Genomic DNA, 12,282 nt, shown 5'->3' with positions numbered 1-12,282 from the left:
TTCTGTTCATCCAATCCCTCCTCAGGAGACATCCTTCGGGCCCAACATCGTGACCCGCTCCGCCTCCAGTTTGACCAATAAGAGCAAGCCAGAGCAGATCGTCATCAAGAGGACGAAATCGTCAGCTGCGGTCAAAACCACCAAACCGGTACCAAGAACCTCCACCTCTTCTCTCGAGGACAAGAAGATACTTACCACCGAACTCTGACCTGTTACCTCTGACCTCTATTGTAAGATAATGATGCTAACAGCACAATTGTAATTAAAACTAAGGTAACGCAAGAAGGAAGAGGTTTTCTAACAAGATGCAAAGAAAAACATCAGCCTTGCATAGGAATAATTGAAAGTTATATTTTCTTACCCATACAAGGTTCACATGGTAGCTAGTCAACATTTTGTAATACTGCAAGAGCATCATCAAAAGAAACTCATTGACCAAGGCATGTTTAATCTGTCTTTAAATTGTGATGGATACTACTACTTAAAGTGTGGTTCTGAAGTGGGAAAATGCAACTTTCTCGCAAAAATTTTGTCAAGGCTTGATCAGATTTTCCTCATTAGGTAGAAGGGCAATGCCAATCATGAGAAACTGAAGAATTTAAGATGTTTCTTCAGCACTTTTAGACTTAATGCGGCAGTACAATTTTAGACTTTTACCCTGAATGTTTTAACACAGTAGTGTTGCATATAAGATTTTAACCACTGCCTCTCATAGCAGGACATTTATGATATTTATGTATATTATATGTACAGTATAAATTCTAATTTTTACCTTTTTAGCAGATCCTAATAGCAACTTGTGTTTTGTTTCATGAAACTTGTATGGACAGAAAACTGCAATTTTAAGAAAATTGGCAAGAGATAGGATAGGACTGATTTTACCAGGTAATACTTGCTTACTAAATGATGCAACCATATCAATGAAATACATGTACTGAACAATGATTACCATACCATGCAATTTCATTCAGGTAGTCAGATTTTAAACATTTTTACAATTTGACTAAGCAATATTGATAGCTACCGCTTCTGGCCAGTTGTTTGACTTTCTGCAGTTGACTTGCCAGCAAACACAGGGTTATTTAGAAAAGTTTTGTGATCCTTGTTTGAAAGAGAAGGCTAGAAACAGCAGGGAATTAGAATTGGCATTACCAGTATGTAGAGTTAGACATGTATTTTACATTATGTAGAGCAAAGTTGGTTGATACAAGTTCAGGTAATGTAAGGACATCTTCTTCAGTAGGTAATATTTTAAATGGGCAAATGTTGTGTATTCAGGTTTAAGTGACTTCTTTCTTGTGAAATCAGATGCTGAAGCCACATATCCAATGTATTGCTCAAAACTAGATAGGTCTTGTTTCTTTTAGAGACAAATGCTCTATTTTGAAACTGATGTGGTATAGTGTAGTGCAAGGTAGTGAAATTACTGAACTTTTAGGGTATAAATGATGAGTGTTGAAAATGATGTTTAGCAACATCTAATTATACTGATTCTAGAACTGAGAATAGTATGTTTAATACAATTTTCCCTTCTGGGTACTTACTTTTTCAGTGTACAACATCTAAGTCTCATTGAAAATGCTCATTTCACTTCAGTACTGTGATGTGTTACTCTCTTTTCACCCTTATCTTTTGAATCCGTTATCACCATGCCCTGTACTACTTTGTAGATCCATACAATGTACAAAATTGTTTTCGTTTAATTCTTTATTCATGTGCTCTGACTCAACAATATATCATGGAAATATGTTGCACATTCCACCACTCCATAGTACAATGTCACCAATGTGAGTGTAAGGGCTCTGCCCAAGTGGTGTCGCCAAAAAGACTTGTCCAATCAATTGGTACTTAGTGTAGCAGAGCATTTCAAAGTATTTGAGATCATGTACTTTCTACTACTAATGTCAGTGAAGTCTTTGAAAATTCCCTGCATTTGCTAGATTATCTGTACAAGTTCATATACATGTAGTGTATGTTCTTTCAGTTAAGTGTAATCCTTATTTGTCATTTACGATTTTCAGGTTTTATATTGGTGTAACAATTGTTGATCATTAGAAATTAGAACACAAGCATTATGTACTTTAAACATTAATGTATTTACAAGGTGCACCCAACAAACTGAGCTAGGAGTAGAATCCATTGTTTGTGACTATGTATTCAACATGGTTCAAATAACAGTCATGCATACTTTTGAACAGAACATCGAGTCTACTGTCTTTTTTTATGTTTACTACAAATACAGGCTAGAACTCAAAATTATCATGTAATGCTAGATCTTAACTGTTGCTGGTCAATCATACAAACATTATGAGAAAACATTTTGTATACCTGTTATTCAACATTGGATGCAAACTTTAATTTGTACACTGCTAAGAATAACTTTACCCTGTTAACTAAGTACTACGACTGTCTACAATGGGTGTACTTAGTATATACAGCACAGTTCACACCAGTGAGAAGTAAAGACCCATTCACAATATCAATGATATCCCAACAAATGACAGTTCGAAGTGCCCAGCACTCTTATCGCCCTAACAGTATTATACAGAGTGCAGTGAAAATATTCACACAGCATTGGTCTTTACATATTATACAATGGAATAAGTTACCACTCAAATTCAAGTCTTTAACTCAGAATGTCTCGAATTTAACACAGCAAATCACTAGAACCTAAACTTGAAAATACCTGTTAAATCTGACTCGGGAATATTTTTATGTTTCTTAGACAACTTTGAAGCTTTTGTGAATGACGGAGCGAATTTGATGCTATGTTTACCCCCACTCCAGGGGGATGTCATATAATTAGTTTTTCTCGCCGAGCGCTTTGCAACGTGGTGCGAAAAGTCAACCGGCACGACGATGAAAGCGCGGTGGTTTTCGCACATGGCTACGACATCCCCGCTGACCAGCAGCTGGAGGTCAGTGACCTCGGGAGCCACCACGACCATCTCGTCCATGCGGTCAGCAGGCTCGTGGCTTTCCTCACCAAAGTTTTCCTACAGAAGAGAAAATAATCCCCATTAAACACACAGCCTATTCTATGAGGTATAGCAAAAAAAAGGAATTCAGCAAGTAAAAATTCAGGTCTAATTCTTTGAAATGTTTATCTCCAAGCAAATCTTACAGTGCCATAAGATACATGTACAAAAAATGTGTAGTATCAAAGCTGGCCAAGGAGTATAGCCGGCCAAAGGGAGTTAGACGGGCACTGAAGCATACACATGGTAGCATACACACTCCTAGGCTTAACTCCTCTACCAGCTTTTGATACTATCTTATGCTACCGCAGGATCTGTTTGGAGATAAATAAAATGTAATGTCACTAAGAGATTACTCAAGTACCATCAAGGTTCATAACTTTGGAAGTCTAAGCAGCTCTAACTTGGCAGTTTGACTGTTTAGTCTAAACATCATTTCAAAGACAAATACCTGTTGGCCAATGTCCATAATAGCCTGTCTCCAGTCTTCTGGGGACGGCCACAACTCTGGCTCCATAGGACGAAGGAAGCACATGCGGTCACTGTAGTCTTTGTATATTGTCAGGTTCTGCGTGGGGGAAAAGTTGGAATACGTCAATACTTGCATCCAGACATGCCAAGTGTACTAATAGGTGGCAGTGTGGAATTATTTGCACTTAACCATTGAGAAAAATTGTGGTGGTCTCAATATATCTGCACCAAAAGAACATGGTATAAAACATATAAGTAGCACCACATTATGTGTGCCAAAGGCAGGGGCACAATTCCCATGTTATCAATGATTGTTGCCTATCTCTTGTAAATATCAATATTTACATGGTTGGCATGAACACATAACACAGATATAGATAAATCTGCTTTTCTACCTACCCTGGCAAAATCCATGATAACTGTCACTCTCTGGAAGTGTCCGTTGTCTGGAACATCGAAGCGTTCAATTCTTAGCTCTGTGTCGATCTCAATGACCTCAGTTATGTCCTCACCGTGCACGTGGTATTTCTTCATGTAGTTCTGTTCAGATAAAAAAGGGTTGATTACTTAGAGTTAATCCTTACTGCAAATATGCTCCACTGGAAAAGTTTGCTCAAACTGACATCAAAGCTTTCTACCGAACCGGTTTGGGTGAAACAATTCAGTACAATATTTACATTTTAGATGGCATTTGTAATGTGAGTTGGTGTACAAATACCAGCTTGAAGGATTTGAATACATGTACATTGTAGCTTGATGAAATAACTGTATTTAGTGGCTTTTGGAACAATTTTGTAAATGAGAACATGATAATCTAACTTGTGTATTCAACACAACCCCCCTCCCCACACATCCTGTACCCCAGGTGCAGCATTTGTCATGGAAAGAAGTCAATATTGTTGACTTCTGTTGTTTGTTTCTGTGGCATTTTAGTATTGAGATTAACCTCCCTTGGCATATATCCCAGAACTTGTCTCTCTCTGGGTAAACACACCTGGGGTGGCAGGGTTCTGCGAAAGCTGGAGGCATTACAGGTAAGAAAGACAAACATCCGGAATGGGCAGCCATTGGCTATAAATACTTGTTAACAACTCTGTGTTTGCTGGTTAGATAAGACTGGAGGTGTGGCACTGGGGACAAATATTTTCCCTTGGAGGGGATACCACAACAGAAGATGTGGCACATTAACCTGCTAACATTTGGTCAGTGTTTTAATACATGAGATAGTTTATAAAGTTCTGGGCAGTGGATTATGCAAAGCAAAATGCCCTTCTGTCATAGTGTAAAAAATGTAACATTTTGGTCACGCAGTATGATGGAAAAGTTTTTTTTTTTTTCTTTTCGTTCTTCTCAAATTTATGCCTTCAAAAACACACTCAACATAGCCTTCACATATTTTTCATATCATTGTTCTTTCATTCAGTGTTTTGAATTTTTTGGTAGTTTGTGAGATTTCCTTACCACAGTGTTTTCTTGGTCCATATGATGGGGCAGTATATACGAAGAGAAGCCAGGAGTCAGGGGCATGCTGCTCTCTGGTTTTCCATCCAGGTATCGCCACACTGCCGTCCCAGCAAGGCCCCCTACTAACACCATCACCAGCATGACGACCGCTGTCACCATCATCAGGCCCTTTGTACTGGTGGGTTTGGGGTCTGGGTGTGCCACGTACACCTGTAGTAAGCGCAGACAAAAAAACATTCTAGTCAGTTTTAACAAAACAAAACATTGTGCTAGTAAAAACATTTGTGCAGGCAGATGTTAGTCTTGCTCATTTCTTCAAACAGTTCGATCCTGGCAGTTAAACAAAATAAACGTGTTGAATTTACAAAGCTTCTCTTTTCCACGTCTTTGGCATGACTGGGTCAACTGTTCGAGACTTCAAAATAAACTGAGAACTTTAGTGGGCTGTCTCAACAATGCTATCCTTGACAACACCCACTGTTTCCCACCCTTATTTTCGTGCTCTCACTTTTCCTTTGCTTTCTCAGATATCAACTTTAAACAAAAGGATGCCCTAGTCATCTTCTAGGTCGTGACCTTTAAAAATATTTTGAAAACAACCCATTTGTAAGGACATTGCATAAACTGGGGGTGTTCATTTCACCCTGTTTACAACCTGCAAATTTCCCGCCATTTGGGCATTCACCTGTTCCTGATAATTATGCAATCTATATGTGCATATATTATGTCACTGCCCTATGCATGAATGACAAATTAATGGGCACTATACACGTCTCTCTGTCGAAGTATGAATATTCTGTTGATGCATTTTTCTGAAAACTCTCACTAGCGGCCGTACCTCGCAAAACCGGTTTGGTCTGGATTGACTTTGTGTTTTGTCTTTAATCTTGTTTTGTCTGGTCTAATTTCAATATTGGGAACCGTCAAGGAAATTCAAAATTCAAACCACCTGAATGCCCTTGTCCTCAAAAAGCGGGCAGCAACGTAATTTGGATCAGAGCAAACAATTTGACCAAAAACGGCCGTCCTTCGGTGTAAACAAAAAATTGGCGGACGTGCGCCATGGCACATCGCCAAATGTAATGTTGACAAGGAATTGTTCTGACTTCCACTTGTTTTGAAATGATCTAACGGAAAGAGCTGCTAACGTCAACAACAAGGAACTGGTGAAGTCTATCAGTAGTAGTGCAGTTTTCACAAATGTTTTGCAACGTAGGAAAAACCGTTGAGTTGCCTCAGCAATGAAAGTATAACGTTACACAATTTACCACGATATCCCAAAGCTTTTTATTTGTGAATGGGTCTTCGGGTTACAACCTTTTTTTTATCAAAACGCACTTCAGTAGCTCTTATCTGTTCTAAGCACAAATCGATCAGAGTTGATTATTTCAAATTTGAAGCGAAGCGTGTCATGCATGATGGAAAATTCCCGTCCGTTTGTTTGAGGGCGTGAGTCATATGACTCTGACCCGGTCCCTTGGTTCTATATTTGTCCTGACGACGTGAATGGGAGGCGCGTAAGGCAACCCAAACAAAACCGCCCTTCGCCAAAAATAGGCATCGAGACGGTTACACGCCACAACATCTGGCTGTATTCCCAAGTCTAATGACTTGATAAGACGAAATTTCCGGCATTATAACGACATTAGTGCGACTAAAATGCATACTACAAATACAATATTATGAATCGCAATTCCCAAGAGTCGTCACGTGCTAGTGTTATGAATATATGCAGTGGACGGTTCTACTATTCCAAGCCTTTTCCTCTTTTAGATTTTTCTCTGCGATTGAGAGAGCAATTCGTGTTATTTATAGCGGTTACGATTACCAAAGGTCGGCTTTTCTTTCTTCGCACATCGTTAGATTGGCGTGAAATTCCACACGCAGTTTCCCGCCCAAACGACACCAACATGATGGATGGTTTTTCGCGCGCTCTTCCCTCACATGACCCGCCACGCCCGAGGCAGCGCGAGTGTAGCGCGGGAGAACCACAACAAAAACAACAACAAAGCTCGAAATACACCCATTTACAATTACAATTAACGCTACTACTACTGCAGACGTTTGCCAATCACCTATTGAAGATTTCAGATTAAAAAAAGTGCAATTAAACCAAACCAAAAGCTTCGAATGGCGTACGTGCAAGGTTGGTTTCTTGGTAGTGAGACAAATTTTGCTACGTGCATGTTTCGCCTCGAGCTTTTGGATTCCACATTCCTCAGATTTCCTCCTATATAAAACCAGAACATTACTAGTGCATACAGTAGTTCAACATTTGTTAACATTTATCGTAAATTTACAGCACCAGCTTTCCATTTCAGAAGCAAAACAACCGGCAGGGAATACCCACAACACAAGGAAATAAACCATTTGATCAGACTCACATGACCGTCGGGGGCCAGGGAACATTCCACGTCCACGAATTTCGCCTTTTCCAGATCGGTAGCCATCGTAGGATCCTCCAAATGTCGCTCAGTGATGATAAGAGTATAAGTTGAGTCGCTGGCTCTCAAATTCCTTCGCTTTGTGCGTTGACTGCAAAGATTGCGGGGTAAAATCGCAGGAGAAACGCAGACACGATGTGTTCAGCTCGCCGGTTGTACCCTTTGTGTGACACCACGAGGCGCGTGGTTTGTTTATATCGCTGATTGGTCCACATTCTGGGAAGACCCCCAGCAGACAGTTTGTTACGTCATGGCTCCTTATATGGAGCGGGTGCCCATATTAAGAACATGTAACACCCTCTCCCGTGGGACCCTTTGCATACATCCTGTTACTTTCTACCACTGGGTTGGTGGGTAGAAAAAAAACCTGACGTTAGCATTTTTGCGATTCATTATTGTTGACTTGGAAATGCAATAAAAGCCGCTGACAAGCTAGTATTTTATATTCGGCATAGTTGTTTTATTCTATTGGAGAATATAACAAACAGTCTATATATCTTTCTTTTTTAATTTTAATATCAACAAGAAGGTTATATAGAAAGCCTCCTTGATATCAACAACACTGTCAGTAAATTATTACGTTCCTGTCAAGTTTACCGCATGTATATTTATTAGTTGCGAAATTTCTCAGTGGTTCTGTTTCAACATCGGAAGTGCTTGGAGGTCATGGTATCAAGGGCGCTAGTATAATGGCTGCATCATGGGACGAGGTGTTTTAAGTACTTAGTCTTTTGAAACTACTTGTGGTGGAAGGGGTATTTTGACTCTAAATAGTAGGCAAATCCAAAGATAGTAGATTTTGATGCTTTGATGTGATTACAATATTTCGGAGATCTGCTTGATTAAGTTAACCGAACCAAATATGGCCATATGCCATTCGGCACGTACACTGGACAGGTCCCAATTTCTGGGAACCCCTCCCCTCCATGTGGTCCTCAAATTCACTTTGTATGCAAAAATTCAGAGTTAATTCTGTGTCTAATGAGATTATTCCCTTTTGTCATTCCTAAAAGTCCACACTCCCAATCGCCCAGCCCCTCAAAAACGACAAGATTTAGACTTTTCGTTGTCACACCGGGTAGAAGAAGTGACACTGAGAAGGTCGTCTGATTATGATGTCATCCGGCAAAGCGCTCGGTCACAGTCAGTGCAAGGCCTTGCTCAAACTTGTATCGTACCGCCAGTTAGCGGCCTCAAAATACATCATAAAATACCCCCTGTAATATGTATGATTTGTGACCTCCTGTCACTAGGTCAGTCCGTCTAACCTCCAAGGCCCTTTAGCCGTTTATCGATTCTTTGGCGCCTAGAATGTGATAAACTTGTTTGTTCTAACAAGCTATTCAGCACTTTGACAGGTAGTTACAATGCGCCAAGATCTCTCTACACGATGTCATGGAGACTGCCGGGGCCGTTTTTTCGTAGCTTGGAAACAAATCAAACTTTTTTGGGGCGATTTCATCCAAACTCACAAACTTTGACATCGATCAGCGAGAAAAATTTGTCGTCGACAAAATAAATCGCCAGACGAGCTTCGGACCGCCTCTGTGCCTGTAGTACAAATACATTTCTAAAGAATGTTATGTAAAGAAGAATTTGGCACAAAAATATGGTGAATAGTTGGCAAGGCTAGGCAGGGTCACACTACCTTGGACGATGGCCCGACTACCCCATACAAATTTCCTTGTCGTTTGTAGATATGTACTTGGCCCCCTTCGGTCAGTAATGGCCCGTGGTAATTCTTGTAGCCAGCGTAGTTAAATGATAGTCTAGAACAGTGGAAGAAAAAGCCGAGTTTGCTGACACGCGGAACAGTTTTTACGACTCAGCAAAGTTGTTTATCTCCAATTCAAACCAGACAGACTCATTGTGTTTAACTGTTTTGCCCTGTGCCCAGCGAAAGTCAAACTGCTCTTTGCCCTTCCGAAGTGAAAAATTTTGCTGTATCATGTTTTTACGTCATGGTCGCGAATGAAGGGGGGGGGGTGTATGTGTGTGCACGTGTGTGAGTGTGTGTGTGTGTGTGTGACGGAAGGGAGAGAGAATATGAGTATCAAATAATTTTGTGTGAGTTTTACTTTGGACTTAGATGTCCTTGCGACCTCACTATAAAGTGTAACCAGTGCCAAACAATTGACTCCCATAAATGTCTTGGGATGTTGCCAGTTTGGAGTCACTGAAACACTCCCGTTCTCTCTGAAGGTCGTCGCCGGTTTCCAAACACAGGGGAGGAAATGCAGCTAATATATCATTGTCTCGAAAATGAAAGGTCTGATCAAGAACGTTATGTAGAACGCCCTTGGTCTGATGCATATGTCAAATACTTCATTTTCTTCCCTATAATAGCTATGAAGTAATATGCCCCGGATTGGAAAACGATTCAGCTACTAGTATCTTTGGTTAGAAGTAGAAAGTGACAGATACTATTTTAACGTACATGTAACGTTATTAGCAAAGTAGTAGACTTGTATTGTCATACGTCTTGTGTCGATAACCCAACGTTTCATAACGTTACATATAACGTTGATATATATGTATATATTAGCCTGTGATGTTGATCGTGGCATCGTAGTAAATGGTAACGTTACAGCACAAACTGAGATAGTAAGGAAGCTTCTGTAAGTACAAGCATATCTGAGGCATTCCAGAAATGTTCACGAGTTACGAGTTACGCAATCACTAGTACCCGTTTGCCCACAGCCCATACAGAAGAACTTTATTGCACGTTAACATGGTACAATCTATGGCAACAACTATTACACAAAGTACAATAGATCTAAAGGTATAGAATAAAGCTTAATACAGTACAAGCCGCTTAATTGCAAGGCCTATTTGCCAGTGAATTTGGTGCAATTGTCCGGCTGGTGCAATAATGCGAAGTTATCTAGCTGGACCGCACCGGTTTGGGATTTTGGGATTCCGTGCAGTTAACAGAAGTGTACGTTAATCCGTTGTGCAATTAACTGACTTCCACTGTATCCTAATTAACATGTATGCAAATTTACCGGACAGCCTCGTCAAAAAATCAGACTACACGCCTTTTCAGTTCGATGAACTCAAACAACATTGTTCAACACCATATACTCTATCATTACTTGTTTTCTAGCCCCTTAATCAGTAGTTAGGTCAACCCTACTGTCCAAATTAATGGATAGAACCGGCTTTTGAGGTCAATGAACTCTACATACACGACAAACAATTTTAACTGATAAGCCGAGATCATCTGACTCCGCAGCCCATAAAAGGTGACCTCTATCCGGCAAAATCAGGGTAGAACCGGTTCTGAAGTCCAATGAACTAGATCTGCCAACTCGACAAAGAATACTATATTGTCTTGCCAAGTGTCCTTTGGAGTCCGTACTATAGCACTACAATCTGAGCTTGCCAACACGAGCTGACATGAGCTGCCTGTCAATCAACAACGTAGATCGTCCAAATTTGCTTACAACAGCAAGTACATGTAAAAAAGCTAAGCTAAGTCACCTTTGATCACACATATGCCTTGCAAATAAAAAGGAAACAACTTTCTCTACAATAGAAATCGTTACATGGAAGCATACTGACCAAGTTGTTAAAAGTTTGTTCATCAATGGGTATACGTGGCACATGATGTCAAACTGTGTCAAAAACGTACATGTGACTGTTCTATAAGAGTGAACCAATTTCTATTTGAAATGATAGTGTTGATTCAAAGGCTTTATACATTTTGATATTTTAACAACAGTATATCGCAGATACAGACTTAATTGATTTACTTTGACCTATACTCTGAGTCTCCAAAGTGCCAGGCTTTAATACCAGACGTTGTCATAGACTAGTTGACACAGGGCCTGTCATTTAAGTACAATTGTCAACATCTAAATATTGCAAGTCACAGGCGATACGGTTACGTTAATGATTACTCTAATGTCTGAGGTAACTTTACCACGAACGCACTAGTACATGTATTACTAAAGAATTTTTTTTTCAAAATACAGAAGTAAACTTAGATTTGTCGATGTATCAATCATCATTTCAGTAGTGAAGATAGAAGGCGCTTCTCTGTATTTCTATCTAACATTAAACCTGTATCTTTATTACCATCATAATTTTCAATGGCATATCCCTCCTATGGAACGTATACGTGACATATTTTGGTTACTATTTGAATTACAGCCTTGTGAACACATTGAACGTGCCCCATGTTTGACCCCCCTCCCACACACGTCCGTTCTATAGTACTTCTGAGAACGTGCAGAACGGCAATATCTGCAAACATCATTAACTTAACAATATACCGTGCCTGGCAAGGTGAAAGGGATTAATCGTTGGAAGGGAGTTGAGTTAGTAAGGGAGTGAAAATGACGAAACTTGTGTAAAAAAAAACAACTTGCAATTCAATGGGATGATGGTAACTTTATGGTATACTAGTACTTTCCCTATTCTTCAAGCAGATCCTACAATGGCATGAGATGGTACCAAACTGCAGGTCAAGGAGTGTAGTCAGCAAAAAGGTGTCCATTTACTCCTAAGCAGGCTTCACTCCTCTGCCAGCTTTTGATACTATCTTATGCTGCCGAAGGATCTACTTGGAGATTATACTTTCCCCATATGTATGTCCATCCTTCGCCAGGTTTGTTGTGCTTTAATTTTTCTTCAAGCTCTTTTTTTCTGCAATCTGACAGACCACTCCAAGATATTTCCTGGTCCGTCCCTATAGCTAACCTCAGAAGGTCAATGCCAGATAGCGTTTCGATCAAAGGTTGCCTTGACCAAGGTGCCTTTCAGGGTTATGTAATCAGAGCTTTAAATTTGATTTATTTTCATTGTGTACAGGCTTGAATATCAAAGGGAGATGAAATACTGACATTATAGTCTTGAAGTCTTAGTTAGAAGAGAACTTTCTCGACCAAAATACTGTCTCTAAGTGTGGAACTTTCTCTACC

At 39.9% G+C, this 12,282-nt stretch overlaps 2 protein-coding genes across 7 annotated transcripts in view; one reads left to right on the top strand and one right to left on the bottom strand.

Moving 5' to 3' along the window:
• LOC118423764 (band 4.1-like protein 5) overlaps positions 1 to 2,197 on the top strand; it is a 36,872-nt gene extending 34,675 nt beyond the window's left edge. For all 6 annotated transcript variants that reach the window (XM_035831978.1, XM_035831981.1, XM_035831977.1 and 3 more), the window contains one exon: positions 26 to 2,197. In XM_035831978.1, coding sequence (XP_035687871.1) covers positions 26 to 208 — 183 coding nt within the window. In that variant the 3' untranslated portion in view covers positions 209 to 2,197. The remainder of the gene's footprint in view (positions 1 to 25) is intronic.
• Positions 1,698 to 7,545, bottom strand: LOC118423765. Its single transcript, XM_035831982.1, has 5 exons — positions 7,298 to 7,545; positions 4,911 to 5,123; positions 3,849 to 3,989; positions 3,430 to 3,546; positions 1,698 to 2,996 (listed from the first exon to the last, which is right to left on the bottom strand). The coding sequence occupies exons 1-5, from the start codon at positions 7,361 to 7,363 to the stop codon at positions 2,664 to 2,666; spliced, it is 870 nt and encodes a 289-aa protein (XP_035687875.1). The 5' UTR covers positions 7,364 to 7,545; the 3' UTR covers positions 1,698 to 2,663.
• Between the last annotated feature and the right edge of the window lie 4,737 nt (positions 7,546 to 12,282).

Source organism: Branchiostoma floridae, chromosome 10 (assembly GCF_000003815.2).
Source record: "Branchiostoma floridae strain S238N-H82 chromosome 10, Bfl_VNyyK, whole genome shotgun sequence".
In the NCBI taxonomy this organism is placed as follows: Eukaryota; Metazoa; Chordata; class Leptocardii; order Amphioxiformes; family Branchiostomatidae; genus Branchiostoma; species Branchiostoma floridae.
The sequence above is the reverse complement of the archived record's forward strand: the minus strand, read 5'-3'. Positions and strand labels throughout refer to the sequence as shown.

Coding starts and splice junctions, on each gene's coding strand:
- LOC118423765 (XM_035831982.1), bottom strand. CDS start 7,363: ATGGCTACCGATCTGGAAAAGGCGAAATTCGTGGACGTGGAATGTTCC. Junction 3,990..4,910: donor TGGACCAAGAAAACACTGTG/GTAAGGAAATCT, acceptor TTATCTGAACAG/AACTACATGAAGAAATACCA. Junction 2,997..3,429: donor TTATGGACATTGGCCAACAG/GTATTTGTCTTT, acceptor TCTCTTCTGTAG/GAAAACTTTGGTGAGGAAAG.